We start from the raw sequence: 16,812 nt of genomic DNA on the forward strand, positions 1-16,812 counted from the left end.
TGTGTTGATATTCTAGAATGAGTCTGCAGATTTTAAATGCAGAAAATGCAGAAAACGGGGAAAACGGAGGGAACGTCAAGGATGACCTAGCAGCGGAAGACTGTGGCTTTTTCTTCGTACCACCGGAACCTACAGGGAGACCTTCCATTCTACGCCTGTCCCAGAAAGAGAACTTGCCACCAAAAAGTGTGGCAAAAGCTATGAAGGTAAACTTCTGCTTTTATATTGATTATATTCTTTCTCCTCCTATGGTTTCTGCTACTGAAAGCAGATATTATTTTGAGCTTGAAAGTACTGTGGTATTTATGTTCTTCCTTTCCTTCCCCCCCCACCCCTTTCTTAAAGGTAACCTTTCAAACTCCTCTACGAGATCCTCAGACTCGAAAAATCTTAAGCCCTACTATGACGGACAAACTTGACACTACTTTTACACTTGATGATTGCAGTGAAGACTTGGTGGATGATGTTTTATCTACATCCGTCAATGCTGAGTAAGTAATGTAGTTGCTGCTAGTAGTATTAGTAATGTGGGACATGTTTAAGTTAATTTTTGCCTATTATAAACCTGTATAGTTAAAATGTAATCTTGTATTTTATAACAAGATGTAAACTGCACGGAAGGACCAAAATTAATGCTGGCTTTGATGCACAAACTCTTTCAAAGAGAATTTTATTAGAAGTAGTGATAATTATCTTGGTGGTTATATTGAATACTGACATCTATTTCTGACTCTTCAGTAACTGATTTTATGGAGATGACTTACGACATGGATAAACAGTTTGAGAAAAGAGGCACATTAGGTAGAGAATATAAAGCTGTTTGCCACAATAAGGTTTTCATGTGACACTGCAACTGTTCTGAATCTAATCCTTAAAGCTAAGCCTTAAAATTTCTTCTGTCTTAACGAAAAAAAAATCTATCCTCTGAATTGACACCTTGAGTCAATGAGTATTAAGATTAAAGAAAATCTAGCAACACAATGTGAAGATAACATCAATCCCAAGTATGAACAAGTTTGTACACCTTTATAGTATCGTAGGCTGAATCTCTAAGGTGGCTCAGGGTAGCTGTCTAGAGAAAAGCATAAACTCTGCAGTGTCCCAGTTTGGGGTTTTGCAACTCTGCTTTAGTAGAAATATTGTTATAATTGTACAATAATACAGTGTTATTTAATAAGTTTCAATATGTATTTATGTTACTGACTTTTTTTTAGCCCCTTTTAAACTTGTATAAACATCTGATTCCTGTAATTCCCAGTGTCAGCGAGTCTCAGATCTTAGCTTTGTGTTCTGCAAAAGACAAAGCTTTGGTAGTTTGGTTTTTTTAGCTACCAAATACTTTAATTTGACCCCATTCTTGGCTTTGGGAGGGGGAGAAGGGAAGAACATTAAAGAACACTTAAAGAACATTTTCTTCAACTGTTAACTTACATGTATGCTCTATTTTGGATGGAACTAGATGATCTTAAGGTCCTTTCCAACCCTAACTACTCTATGCTTCCATGATTTTACAGAAGTACTGAGCTAGTCACCACAATTGCTTAATTGCATTTATGCCCCAAACTTCTTGCTCACATAAATAAAGATTTAGTACATACAAAGTTCAAGTGAGTTAAAAGGGCTAGCAGGGAATTGATTTTAGTTAAGGAATAATTATGTGGCAAGACATTGCTTTCAGTGTACACATCCTTTCTACTTTTAAAATGTAAGAATTTGTAGCACATAAGCTGCACAACTGGGTGCTGCTGAAAGGCGTCACTTCAGACTAAAGTTTCAAGCAGGTGTTTTGCTCTTGACTGGCATTTATTAGGTTAAATACTGGCGGAGAATGGGAGGGGCTTGATTAGTTGAAGGAGCCTGGGGCTGAACTATTGCAGGGAAGGGGCACTCAAACCGGGTGAGAATGACTTCCTGAACTCTTTACCTTTGCTTGTGCTTTCGGGTTTATCAAAGTGGTATTTTTAGTGAGATGGTTTTAATCTTGTTCTGTTCTACAGCAGATAGGGGTGGCATGTAAGAGTAACTTTAATAACTTTACGAAGGGAAAACAATGGGAGGAAATCCTGTTGCAGGAAGTAATGGCTTAACTCTCTGTAGTCTGAGGCTAAGCCTTGAAAGTTGAGTAGAGTTTGGGGAATAAAGTGGGAAGCAGTAACTTGTGGAATACTCAGCTGTAGGGAATACACAAACCCTTTCTTTAACCTGTTTCTTCTGCTGGAGAATCTCTAACTGGAGAAGTATTTTCTTGTGTACCACTTTGCTCTTCAGTTTTGCAGTTGCACAGAGTTTAGAGTGCCTGAAGTCCAGGTTCTGTTTTTGTATGTAGGCCCTCACAAATGAAATGCTGGTGCATGTTTTCAAGGGAAAAAATATCTGGCAGAATCACCAGACAGAGTAATGACTAGAATGGGAGAAACTGAATAATGTCTCAGTTTGGTCGCAGACTTGTGAGTCTGTCATGACTCATAGAGGAATCTGCATGAAGATATACTAGTTGTGCCTGTGTTTGTGCTGCTTACTGTTAATAGTGCTTCCTAAGCAATGTATATTTCACTGTTCAGTGAAATGGAAGTGTCCATATGCTGTAGTGACTAGAGCAGTCTCCAGTGATGACTGGTAGAAGCTAACACAGCTGTATAGAACAGATAGCTTAAGAATACTGACTAGCTTCAAGGATTGATCTCCCTATAGTTCATGTGTACCAGAGCTCATAACTTCTGACTATTCAAATGACAACTGAATTTTTGCTGTTACATCCTTTTGCTGTCAGCTGCCTTACGTCGAATAACCCCAGATTACTCTGAGCATGCAAAGCTACTTGTGCAAGCATCTCTCTAAAGATGATTTGAAATGATGCCTATAATAGCTATAGTACGTGTGATATCTTTATTTTTATTTTTTTTAAATGCAGCACATGTCAACAAAAGACTGAAGCTGAAGCAAACAGTGCAGTGATAAACAAACAAATGCCAGAGAAGGTCAGTGCAGCTCCTTACCCAGATGATGAGATGCCAGTGAAGAGTCGAGGTTCCTACAATCTTGATTTTGATAACTTAAATGACATTAATCCTTTTCAAAGTTCAGCACAGTTGCAGCATTCTCCTGGAAAGCTGCAGAAGTCTCCTCCTGTGAAATTATCTAGCAGCCCTGAGATAACTCCTGAAAGAAGTAGTGGTTCTCCTATGCTGGATGATACAGCTCCTTTGGATTCAATCACAGCAAGTACAGAGCGCTCAAGTGAAGAAGAGAAGACACTTGTATCTGGAAAAGAATCTCCCCTGGGAGAGCTGGAGTCTGACAAACCCGTACTGTTGCCTAAGCAAGCAGTCAGTGAAGCTGTGCAGGATGTGAAGTCTGCTTCCACAGATGTGAGCCAAACTGGTAAATCAGTGGAATTAGCAGAAGCACCTACACCTGCACCATTATCTGACAGCTTAGGTCCCAGTAGTTCAGGTTTTACAAATTCTTCCAAAACTGGGGAATCAAAACTCCAGAATGTTTCAGTAGCAGAAAAAGCCTCTGCAGAAGAGCTGGCTATCTCCAAAGAGGAACCTGCAGAAAAGCCTGATGTCATCAAGGCTGGACCAGTAAAACTGGAATTTGACTTTGACAATACCACTGCTAGAAAGCCACCTCCTAAGAAGCTAGGTAAAAGACCTGGAATTAAGCCACCTTCCAGAAAAAGTCCTGTTACCAAACCAAAAACTGAGAATACTGAAGTACAAAATAAAAGTAATGTGGAAGATGAAATCCCTGTTCCTAAAGCATCTTACAAGGTTGACTGGGACAAACTTGATGATCCAAACTTTAATCCATTTGGAGGGGGTGCTAAAATTTCCACCTCACCTGAGTGTTCTGAACCTAGCTCTCAGGAAGCTCACTTGCAAGAGGAGCAGGATAGTACCTTTGCAGAAAGGGAGCCTCTTCCAGTGGAGCAGGATAACAGACTGAGTACCAGTGAAGCTCTTGAGAAAAGAAAACCCCAGAACCTGTAAGTAAATGTGTAGCTGAATGTAGAAGCACCTTGAACTCATGTGAGGGAAAGATAGATGGTATGTCTAACTGCTTGTTTCTTACCTCCTTCCTCCCTGCGAGGTTGGTGGAGCCTGTTGCACATTGTATTAACAGCATGTTGCAACAGCAAAAATCTCACTGGGCAAACCATCTCAAGATGGCTAGCTCTGGGCAAAAGGTGTTCTTAAACCTGAGGAATGGGAGGAGCAGGCTTATATAGGAGGACTTCTAGTGTCTTGATCAAGTGGCTCTTCCCACTCCTCCAAGATCAGAGTAAAATGTGGAGAATTGTGTGACTGCTGCTGCCTTTTAAAAAAGGAGACTGAGCAAAATGAACAATGTTGTATATCATGCAGCATGTGGAGGGACTAGGCAGTTCTGTTCTCTTAGTGTTCCGGCTGAACCCTCTGAAGTGCTGTTTCTTCCCTGCAAGTTCTTGATATCTGAATGCTATTTCCAATAAAAAGGCCTGTCACTGAAGCTGCATTTTTTCGGCACCACACAAAACCTTGTATCTGTGAGTGGGATATGTTGTGTTGCCTTTCCTAGAAATTGTCAGCATTAGTATAGATAGGCAGTGCTTACCAGAGCTAGACTGGCACAACATGTTCACTTGACAGAAATGTTTGCTCTTTTGCTCTCTGTGTAACATGATCAGCTACTGTTTACCAAGGTGAAAAGTTAAGTTTGTGCTATCAGCAGTAAATAAGGTATTGTCTTTCTCTAATGAAGTTGTGTTTTCTACCAAAAATCACTGCATTACTTTGGACAGAGTAGCAGGCTGCTTGAGAGTCTGTTCTTAATTAAACAAAAAACTTATTTTTAGTAGGAAAATAGCTTGACAAATGGAAATAACCGTGTTAAGTGAGCAGGGATAAGTGGTATTGCTCTGACTTTCTGCTTCGCAGATAACCCTGCTTTTGGTGGTGGGAGAGCCTTCTGTCATTTAAGTTGTCACTAGGCAAGGCAGTGAATTTACATCCCCACCCTCTGTAAAGCTTCCTGTACTGTGGCAGAAGAAACTCTCAAAGAAGCTTACTTTGTTCAGTGCTTCAGTATATATTTGTGATTGCATAATTCAGAACTGCCTGTCTGACTTGGATTTTGGGTTGTTTGCTTGTTTTTTCTTTAGGGAAATCAGCAAACAGAGTGTGGTAAAAGACAAACCAAGAACTCAAGAGGACAAGCCAGGAGTTCAAGCAGAATCTGAACTTCCAAGAGTGGTAAGGTGTATAGGAAAGATGGCCAGTTCTTTGAAGAGCTGTTCCTTGAAACAGAGTTCTTAGACAAGTATAGCACATTGGTTTGACAAGGTTAAGACAAAGAACTGGTGTGTTTATGCATCTTCAGCAGCTCTGAATGAGTATCAACTGCGCAGACTAGTCTTTTGAAGGTAACATCAGAGACAGCCAAATTGGTAATTTGGTATTTAGTATCTTTTTTGATCAGCAGTCACATATAAGGACAAATATAAGGGTGTGGATGCTAAAAAAGCAACTCCTATATAATACAAGCTGTACTCAGTGTTGGTAGTTTAGTTCCTATGCCTGGAAACTCTTGGTTTATTATGTTGGCTGCCCAGCTAGTTTATGGCAAACCGATTTGATCATTATTGTGTCTTTAATCATTACTTTCACAGTAAAAACGATTGTGTTTTTTCTCATCAGGAAAAGCAAATAAGCCCATCTAAAATGTCTTCAGCTAATGTCCCCTCTCAAGACAATTCGATTTCTGCTGACAGTGGAAAAAAGTCAGTGTCTGCAGAAGAAATTAAGCCTAGTTCCCAAAGCACTGAAATAACAGCAGATGGGCAGACAGCTAATGCTGAACCTGAAGAAATCTTCAGACCGTCATCAGAAGGTAAGGGCATTTCTTTAAAACAGACAGAAAAGATAGTGCTCAGGAACTCCTGTGTATGTGTTTCTCTACTTCAGTTTTGACATTGATTCTACTTTGTCTTTCATTTTGCTTTTCTGAAAGGACTGTAAAGGCTGCAATGACTAGTGGGAAATATATCTAGATGTATTTTTGACTTTGGATTAAGCCAAATTGAAAAAGCTGGCTACTGGCATTTGGCTGCCTGGAAGGATGAAATTTAGGTTGATAGAGGGTCTTCCAAGAGTTTCAGTGGTAGTTCTCTGTGTTGAAAAAATGCTTCCTTAAAATCATTTCTAGTATTAAGGGCTTTCTAAATGGAGAGCACTACAGCTATGCAACTAACTGCCTGTATTTGGGAGTCTTGTAGATTGCTGCAGGCCTTCACACTACTTGAATACTGATTTCATATTGCAGTTTGGATGGTCTTTCTGCACTTGTGTGCCTGTGTTGAAATCTTATTACATAGCTGTGACTTAACCACCTGGAAGGGTTATTCCTTGCAGGACTACAGTGTGGAAGGATGAGCAAATGGTTTGACTGCAGTGCAATCTGTCACTTATCTTAATATTAAAGTGAAATTGGTATATTGAGAAATGGCTGTAACTTCATTGTTTACATCTGAGCTGTGTGCTAATTTTAATGGTAAGATTGCCAATCTTCCTTTCATTTTTTATGGGGCATTGTATAAAAGAATAGAATATCTGAGTGGTTGCCACTTGAAGCATAGAACAACAGAAGTTCCTCAACTGTGTGAACTCCACATATTGTTTATAGGTATTTGGAGAAAAATGGAACCTGTAAGTTCTTCATCTTTGGCTGACTTAATTTTTCATGTCTAGATAGGAATACCGTATTTTTAGCAAATGAAAAAGTAGAGCTCATGAGAGCAGTGATTTATTTCCTTTATACATGTACTTATTTGTCTTGCAGTGAAGTACCCACAGACAGAAACAATGTGACAATATTGTATTTTCACTATCACTTGCTTCTTTTCTAGTTCTAGGTATGGACATTGAAATAGACTATCTGGAACAGTTTGGGACTTCATCAGTAAGTATGACATTGAAATGTTTTATTTGCTTCTCTGGCAGAGGGGAGAGAAAAGGAAAATGAAACTGTCAAACCTTAAGTATTTCCATGAAATAGCTTTACTTGGAACATAGGCACAGAAATACAGGTTCTGTTCCAAAGGCTTGTGTTGGCAAGGCTGGGCAGGGGATGGTCATGGAAGGAAATGTATTTTATTGACAATTCAGCTAAGTATCAGAGGTCTTTTTGCTTTCAGTTTGCAAAGGTGCTCTTTCTCTTTAATAGTGCTGACTGAGATGGGTGACGTTTCATCTCTCGTTGCCAAAGCTGCAAGAACATAATGCTTTGTGCTAGAGCACTGTTTTGAAAATACTGTTTTCTAAAGTCTTTTGTTTTATGGGCAGTCACTGGAAATCTATCTCCAACTTGGGCACGTAATGTTTTGATCAGTTCATTTTAGTTACTCGTTTTCCTTAGTTATTCATTTGGTCCAGAAGTCACCCTGAAGGTACAGTGAATACACTGAATTGAAATCGGTTTTTGGTAATGCTGGGTCTGTCCTTATTGTCATAACAGCAAAGACAGAGGATGACATACACTGCTCATTCAGCTTACAATACTGTCTTTTCCTTTCAGTGCCTTCTGCTAGTTTTGAATAGTTCATAAATATTTGCCCTTTTGGTTCTGTCTGTGAGCAGATTGAGTTCATTTGACGTTACATAAGGACTTAAGCATGTGGGCACTGAGTTCTCTTATGTAATTTTTCTCCTGAGAGCAATGCTCTGACCACTGAAGAATAGGTTTGCCCTCTCTCCAGAGGATTGTTTATGTGTGTGTGGGGTGTGTGTTATGCTATGAAGCAGCGTATCTGCCAGTTTATGCCTCTTTCCTCTCAGTTCAAAGAGTCTGCCTTAAGGAAACAATCGCTTTATCTGAAGTTTGACCCTCTATTGAGAGACAGTCCGAGAAAACAAATTTCTACTACTCTTGGGAAAAACATGAATATCAGAACGGATCCTCTTCAGCATGGGTAGGTATTCACTTAGTCAAGACTGTAGTACGTAGAATCGTTTAGATTGGAAAAAACAGTTAATATCGAGTCCAACCATTAACCCAGCACTGCCAAGTCCACCACTAAACCATGTCACTAAAGGCCTCATCTACATGTCTTTTAAATGCTTCTAGGGATGGTAATTCAGCCACTTCCCTGAGCAGCCTGTTTTGGTGCTTGACAGCTTTCGTAGAAGACATACCTACTAATATCTAATCTAAGCCTCCCCTGGTGCAACTTAAGACCATTTCCTCTTGTCCTGTCACTTATTACTTAGAAGAAGAGACTGACCACACATTGCTACAACCTTTTTTCAGGTAGTTGTAGTGAGGGATAAGGTCCCCCTGAGCCTCATTTTCTCCTGGCTAAAACAACCCCAGTTCCCTCAGCTGTTCCTTATAAGGTTTGTGCTCCAGACCCTTTACCAGCTTCATGTCTTGTAGTAAGGGGCCCAAAACTGAACACAGTGTTTGAGGTGTGGCCTCTCCAGTGCTGAGTACAGGGGGATGATCAGTTCCCTGGCCCTGCTGACCACATTACTGCTGATACAGGAGCCTTACAAAAAAAGGCAGGACTTAAATATAATGGTGTGTGTTTGTTTATTTTTAGTCCTGTTGCTGATTCAAGTAAATTGCTTGAGAAAGCTGAAAAGCCTGCAGTCAGTCTTCAAAATGAAGAAAAAACAAAAGGAATAGATCTTCTGGGGACATTTACAACTTCTGTAAGGGTGTTTGGAATGGTATTGGGTCTCATTTTGATATTTTAGGAAAGGAATGGAGACTAATTACTGGACTTCTACATAGATATTTGCAGGATTGCAGAGTATTTAATGCTTATTTAAACTGTTAGCTTAAAACCCAGGCTAGATACTTAGATCAAAATTTAACTTTTTTATTAGACTTTTCTTTAGTAGTAAAAATACTTACAGCCTACAACTTACAGCTTGAAAAGCTTTTTATAAACAGATCAGCACATAGCAGTTCATCCTGAAAATTGTGTAGTTTTTCTGTTACTGCTGGGGAACATTGTGGTGTCATCTGCTTTTGTTTCTGATAGATGTAATTGCCAGATAGCAGTTTATTATACCTTAAAGATAACTACGTAGTTGTAAAAGACACCTACAAAATAAGGAAGTTCTGGTAACACAGTTATGGAGGTGTTTTGGATGTCTAAGTAAAATACATTGAGTTAACACTGAATAATCTGCATGCAGCTTATCAATTGCATGAAAATAGGAATTTATTAAAACTCTTACATTTCCTTTCCTCTCCTCACAGGACACAGGTCCCTTAATACCAGGTGCCCTGATTAGTGATGATCCTTCACTCCCTTTTGTTGCTTCTGCAAACACTGCAGTGGATGCTATTATAGATGTGCTAAAATACAGCCAAAAAGACATGGATGCAGCTGTTGAACTGGTTAAGAGAGAGGTATGGTGACCCTTCCACAGCAAAACTTTGCATAGTCCTGAAAGTATCTTTTGTTTTTATTATCTGGTATAAATCTCTATACCTGGTAATTCTTTCTATGATATTTGACATAAGTATCTCTTTCAGAAGAATTTGATGTGCACTTGATAGGAGCAGCACGTATAGAATCATAGAATAGTTTTGGTTGGAAAGGACCTCAAAGTTTATCTACTTCCAACCTCCCTGTCATGGGCAGGGATGCCTCACACTACACCATGTTGCCCAAAGCTCTGTCCAGCCTGGCCTTGACCACTACCAGGGATGGAGCATTCACAGCTTGTTTGGGCAGCCTGTTCTGGAACTCTTCAGAGGCAATATCTAGGGAAATATGGTAGGTAAACTTCACTAGTAGTTAGGTTCTGCCTTAGAACTGGGCAGTATTAAAAAGCATCTGTTATCAGATGGAATGGCTAGGCTTGGTATCAGTGATCTGAATGCTCTTTATTAAACTGGACAGTAAATTTCTCTTCTTGCCAGTAAGAGGGAGAAGCTGCTTATGTAATTATTTCCTTAAGATGAAATTAATGCCAATTCAGTGCATTGATCTCTCTGTCCAGCTAATAAAATAGAGATGCGATCTGGAGTTCACTCTGGAGAAGAAAATCTGTAGTGGAGGAGAGAGAAGTAGTCAATGGGATTTCAAGCACATACTGTATACTATAAGAATTGCTTTTGAACCTGCATCATCTTAGTGATGTAAGAAGAGTTGTGTATCTACTCGCTTCAAAAATTGCAGTACTTGATTCATTATGGCTTCTGGGTTTTGTAACCTTAAAATGATAATGTAAGAGGAGTACTTAAGCATAAATGTCCTTAAAGCTAGTTGTGACACTTCAAAATTAACTTGAGAAGAAAGTGGAGCATTCAAAATTACTGAGTAGTTCTACTGCAGGCATAGTGACACTGAGGACACGAAATGAAGATGAACTATGATCATTTGCTGCTTAAGTTATTCATTTTCTTTAGAATACAACAGTACTAGCTTCTCAAGGAGCAACTTTTGCTTTCTGTTATTTAGGAAAACACTTTTATCCACCATATTGTCTAGTACAGAGAAGCAAGTACACCTTTGACAACTCTTAATTCATTGATCTAAAATGAAGAATTTCTATAATAACAGGGGGTAGAGCTTGTAATATCTAAAAATTGGTGCTCTAATCTCTTATTTCAAAGAATACGTTTTAAACATACAAACATAGTTGTAGCAAGACAGGTGTGTCTGAATGACTCCAGCTGTGTGTCTCTTCAATAGAAATGCTTGTTGTTTTAACCTGAAAGGAAGACAGGCTAAATTATAAGATTACTTTTTTTGGTGAAACAGTCCCAAACTGGGAGAAGGGGGTGGGAGGGAAGCCCAAACTTTTCCTTCTGGGCAAATACAGCACTATATGGAAGCATGCTTCTTTGTGTCACTGAACCATTTCTGTTGAGTTTGAAAATGAAAGTTTCTAACCAGTTTCCATTTTTACACACCTTTGCTTTTGTAACATTTGTTTCTAGTCTAAATATTGTTAATTCTTTCTTTTTATATGTTGGTAGACTTTTTTTACTTTGTCCCACTTCCTGTCATTTGAAATGTTGTAATCCATTTAAAATGAATTTAACTACTGAAAATCAGTGTACTACACTGTACTGTGCAACTTTCAAGGGCAAATCAGCAGTAATAATGTGCTCTCACCTTCTTTTGGTTAAAATTCCAGGTTATTTTACATATTTTGGGCCCCTGTTGTCATTGTAGGCCTCCCACTGCAGTCAAGTATCAGTGTTACAGTTCTTAATAGAAACCCTAAGACAGAATTAGAGGTACGGAGTTTGCACAAGCATTTAGCAGAGACTGCTTATACTGCTCAATACTGTTCTCTGGTTTAGTTCAGCTGATGCGAAATAGGTGTAGTTATTCTTTTATAAAGGCAAAGGCCTTTAAACTTGGAAATATGTTAGGAGGAGGATTGAATGTTGAATATAAACTCCAAACAGCAATCTGATCTTGACTAGATGTCTGGTATTTGTGCGTTCCTGAGTTAAGACTAGCAGATTTGTGTGGCTTTTTTACTATACCTCATAAATATTCAAGAGAACATAACTGACGAAGCAACAATGACCTACATACATAATGAGTGAGAGGTTGGCTGAATTGGCCCTGATCTTGCTATTTGAAGAGGTATTAGTAACATTGAGTGGAATCATGTATGCAAAATCTACACATAGTCTACACCTTATTTGACTTATATTTATAATGAAACACTTGATTTTGATCATGTTAAGCAGTTAGAACTTTTTCTGCATATGATGTTTTAAGTATACCTAATCTGCCCTTTAGACTGCTTGGAGTATGAAATCTTGTATGTCTTCCTTTGCAAGAAATAAAGGTTTACTTTTTCCCCTCAAAGGTTCAAGAGAAACAGTTGGAGGCTCAGGAATGGAAAAAGAAGTATGACAAGCTTCATATGGAATACAAGGAAATGGGGTATGAATGTGTCCTGGCTTTTATATCTGCTCATTTATTCCAGCTGCTTTTTCTAACTTATGTTCAATATTTCTTTAATGTTTTTAGAAGAATAGTTGCTGAGTTTGAAAATACCATAACACAAATCATGGGTAAGTTCCATATTTAAACTTGGTTCATGGGGGCAGGGGCATGCTTAGCCTAAAGTTAATAGCTGAAGTTACTACTCTTTCTCTTCTGATAACATTATTATTTTAGGTGCTTCCAGGGTGTCAGGCTGCAGGCAGGGTAGCTAGAGTAACACTTTATGTTCATACAGACATGATATCACTTGATAGGTAATGATGACTTCCTGAATCAAGCATGAGCACATCTAGCTTTTTCTTAGTCTCCAGTGGAGTGTTTATTAAAACTGGCAGATCCACTTGTCTGCACCTTGTGCTTGGCTGTTTATTATCTCACCTTACGTAAGTGATGTCAGTAGGCAAGCTTGTGGCTTCAAACCTAGGAAGACCTTCAGTGGAACTTGTACAGGTCTATTCTGCTAGTTCAAAGCTGAACAGCCAAATCTGTGCCTTGCTTAAATTTAATTCTTTAAGGAGACAATATTATGTCAGCTTTTTTATGCTTCTTTAAGCCTATGGGAAGCATAGCTCAGGTGTGTTAACAAAAACCTTCTGAAAGAGTTTGCTGTGCTAGTTTGGCTTGTTATACCAGTCTCCAGGACCTCCAGCTGTTGGGTGTATTGAATGAAAGCAAATGTCTTCAGGTTGCTTCTATCACATTTGAAGCTCCTGGTGTGGTAAACACAAGCACAGTATTTTGACTACATTGCAAGAGAAACAGTGCTTTGGGCAAACACCTTACAATAAATGTTTAATGGTTGGTGTGCAGTACTGTGTAGCATATAAAGACAATATGACTGCTTCCTTAAAAGCAAAGATGTGTTGTCCTTTCAGAGCAAAGGATACGGAACCCTTTTTTGCTGAAGAGGAAGAATTGAAAGTGTGGGGGTTATCTGTCTCTACTATGGAACTAGATATATGCTAATGCAATGACTGTAACGAGTTAACTCCACTTTCTTTAGAGGATGCTCAGAAGCAGAAGGAAACCTCAAGTAAAGAAATTCAGAGGCTAGTGGAAGAGAAGCAACAAGCTATTTCGGATCTTAACTCCATGGAGAAATCTTTCTCTGAACTCTTCAAACGATTTGAAAAACAGAAAGAAGTACTAGAGGGTTACCGCAAAGTAAGATGCCATAATGCAAATCCTGTCCTTCCTAGATAAATGAAACTTAGTGGAGAGGAAGTGATGCATTTCTAGAGCAGTCATTAATTAGCTAGTATAGGCACTACCTGTAAAACCAGGTGCTAAGTTGTTGTTTGTGTAAAGATGTTAAAGATTACTGGTTTGTTTTTAGTGGCTGGCCTAAAGTATGATGATGATCCCTGTTAGAAGCCAGAGTTTCTTCAAACAGAAGAAATTATATGTATGCATATAACTTTTTTTGTGAGACAGACTTGAAAGACTCACATAGCAACTGCTGCATAAGGGCAGCTTGTTTCCCGTACGTGTTGAATGGATGCTGAGGAGGATTTGCCATTATAAGTCAAAATGGTAATATTTGGGTGTTCTTTAGCTTAAAACCCCCCCCAAACCCAACCTGGTAAAGTCAGGCCTTCATTCTGCAGCATCTTCAGAGTAGGACTTAAGCTGTGGTTTCTTATTGTGTGAAATGAATAAAAACTGATCCAGTCAGGGTTTAAAAATGCCTTTGAAATTTTTCCCTCAGTTATCCTTTTAATGTCCCCTATTTACTTAGGCTTAGAACTAGCCTTCTACAAGTTCTGTGGCAATCTACGTTTGGGAAACAGGCATGATGTCTGTGTTAAAAGTTAAGTTTCTGCTTCACTAATAAATGTCATGCTTCCTTCATCTTGTCTCCAGCTCTTCACCCTAAATTCAGAAAGCGTTCTGTTAGCACTGGGTTAAATAGTCAGTTGAGAACACTGTTGCTAAATTCAAGAGCTGGAATTAGTACGGTGTCTTAGCACTTGTTTCAAACATTTCAACTTGCTCTCATCATAGCTAGTACAGTAAGGTGCCATAGTGTCTATGTACCAATGTAACTTTCTTGCTGTTAATGGATGAATTTACATCCGTGTCCAAAGCTTGAATCTTTCTTTGGTTTCTCTGAAGTAGTTGGATTTCAACCTGTTCTTGGGACAATTGCAAGCTAAAACAAAGCTGATTTCTTTATTTAAACCTGATCTCCTCCTCTCCAGCCCCCCCAAAAACCCAGAATATGCAAAACCGATTGGTGACTTTCGTTTCAGTAACATTTCCACTTTAAAGTTTGCTACTAAATAAATAGTGTACTGGGAGGGAAATGGGGTAAATAAATCTGTTTGAAGTTAAGACAGTTGAAAGGGGGAGCTTTAGTTTCTGTGTAGGTCTGTGGGGCTTTCACAGCTGTTCCTGTTATTCTGATGAGCAAATACAAATACTGACACTTTGGTGTAGTCACGTAGCCCATTTGTGGAAAGCCTTCCATCTACTAGCACATAAAAAGCTAACTAAGATTCTTGGATTTTTGGGGCAGAATGAAGAAGCTCTGAAAAAATGTGCCGAAGACTATCTGGCTAGAATTAAAAAAGAAGAGCAGAGGTATCAGGCACTAAAGGCACATGCAGAAGAAAAGCTGCTTCGGTAAGTACCATGTCAGGAAGCTAGGTACTGGGAGGGAAGTACATGGTTTTCACACTTGCTGCAAAATGTTGTTCATTGTTACCAAAACTTGGCTTAAACCTTTTTAGTTTGGGGATTAATCCGAAGTGTGATTCCATGAACTATTTTGCTGTGCTGTCTGAAGAGGATATAATTACCATCTTGCTTCCATTTCAGAGCAAATGAGGAAATTGCCCAGGTAAGAAACAAAGCTAAATTAGAGACTACAGCGCTACAAGCCAGTCTCCGCAAAGAACAAACGAAGAACCAGACTTTAGAGGGGAACCTTGAACAAAAGGTAGGTCAATGCCATGGGTGAATTTCTTTAATGTATTGCCTTAAGACTAACTAGGTCAAGAATTAACTTGTACTAGTGCCAGAAATAGCCACACTAACTGCACTAGCTTTGATAGCTGCTGGGAAATAGACACTGAAACTTAAGGCATAACTCTGTGTCAAAACTCATCTGTATGTTTAGACTTCATTTTGTTTCTGAAAAAGGTTTGTTCCCATAGGTGGGCTGCAGAAGTGATCAATCCAGGCTACTGCAGGGAGGTTAGCTAAACTACTGAAGGAGATAATGATCTAAAACTTAAGCATATCCTAGAGCAGAATCTGGGAGTAAATCTTACTGTCTGTTCAGCTTGTTCATAAACATGATTTGTAAGCTACTGGCACTAGTGCCAACTTGCCTTGACTGAACTCTTTCAATACTGTTCAGGACGTTAATCCTTGTATTTCATAATCCTTATATTTGATATTGTTTCATATTGCATAGGTCAAGTCTTCAAATGTTTTGTAAAAGCAGACCTTTGTTAGAAGCCTTCAAAGGAAAAAACTTTGTGGGTTAAAAGTCACATGCTGGAAACGCATGCTATCAGTTTTACTGCATCACAGTTTATCTTTGCCAGCATCAAAGACACAGAATGCTGATGCATTCCTGTTAGGGAAAAGCCCTGTATTAGTGTTCATCTTCAGGCTTATGGCTAAGGTTTGAGTAGCTAAGGCAGCAGTAGGCCTGTAACTGGAGAGGTGAGAAAAGCCATTTAACACAGAACTAGTTTTGTTCCTGTTTAAATACAGTGGCATTTAATGTTAGGAACTCTTACTAAAATTGTTTGACCATGTAAGGAATTATACAAACCATAAACTATTGCCACATGTCATTAAAGTATGAAAGCATCCTACAGTGTTGTCTGTCTTGTGAAGATTAAAGTCTAAATTGTCACTATCTTGAATTTCAGTGTATCTAACAAAGACTGAGTCTGAAAAATCTTTTCCCTTGATCAGTTGATCTCCATGTACCATGGGGAAAGTCCATGCTGTAGAGACAATGTAGTGGATTCTGGCTCATTTCCTGACGCTCTTAAGGGTGCCATGTGACCTTCTACAAAGTAGACTGTCCTTTAGAGTCCACTTTATTAGCATATAAATGGAATTTCTAGTCCATAATTTGGCAAGTGTGACTTGTTTCAGTTCACTATAATACCTGAACCTCACTTCTGTCTTTAACAGATTAAAGAAAATGATGAACTACTGAAACTCTGTGATGACTTGATCTTGAAGATGAAAAAAGATTGATAGCTTAACTGTCACATATGTATGTGTAGTATCTCAGCTTCCTGTCTTGTGTGTTCACTCACTTTTAATTATGTATGTGGGGAGAAAATAAAAGTCTTGATTTGCACTTGTCTTTCATGTAACTTTTGTAGAAAATGTTAATAAACTGAAGTTCTGTTGCTGTTTCCAGTCCATAATGGTGTCTTGCCTAACTTTTTTTCCTTTGAGCAACATATAAAACTTTAAATCGTCTCACCCTTGCTTTCTCCCTGGGTAAGAACATGAGGACTCTGTACTCATGACCTGGCTTTGCTGGTGAAGGTCAGTATGGGCCATGTCTCTATTTTGCACTTCCTGCTCTCTCACTTCAAACACTTCAGAGTTACAAGATTGTAGTAAAACATGACCTGTTAGAAATGCTATGAAGTATTTAGGGATGTAAAAGAATAGTGGAACTTCAGCTTTTTCTTCAGCTGGTAGTACTCTGATATAAATAGCAGGACAGATTTCTTGCTATTCTCTCCGTGGTTTCTCTCATATCATTAGTCTGGAGCTATTTGACTTTCCAGTCTCTGGTCAAAAGCTCCCTGCCACTTATCTGTAATAGAAAGCCTTGAGTGATGTAGACTGCAGGTCAC

The 16,812-nt window shown here is 38.8% G+C and overlaps 1 protein-coding gene across 1 annotated transcript; it reads left to right on the forward strand.

Annotated features, from left to right (window-relative positions):
- Positions 1-16,301, forward strand: TACC3 (transforming acidic coiled-coil containing protein 3). Its single transcript, XM_061359806.1, has 16 exons — positions 1-206; positions 346-491; positions 2,912-3,991; positions 5,147-5,234; positions 5,306-5,317; positions 5,682-5,874; positions 6,890-6,942; positions 7,818-7,951; positions 8,582-8,693; positions 9,250-9,402; positions 11,832-11,908; positions 11,996-12,039; positions 12,975-13,135; positions 14,490-14,596; positions 14,792-14,912; positions 16,130-16,301. Exons 1-16 carry the CDS (start codon positions 18-20, stop codon positions 16,193-16,195), a joined length of 2,736 nt encoding a protein of 911 aa, XP_061215790.1. The 5' UTR covers positions 1-17; the 3' UTR covers positions 16,196-16,301.
- Positions 16,302-16,812: the final 511 nt, after the last annotated feature.

The sequence above is a fragment of the Neopsephotus bourkii genome, unplaced genomic scaffold (genome assembly GCF_033783945.1).
Source record: "Neopsephotus bourkii isolate Nb327-2 ecotype Australia unplaced genomic scaffold, CSIRO-AGI_Nbou_v1 NB_994, whole genome shotgun sequence".
NCBI lineage: Eukaryota > Metazoa > Chordata > Aves > Psittaciformes > Psittacidae > Neopsephotus > Neopsephotus bourkii.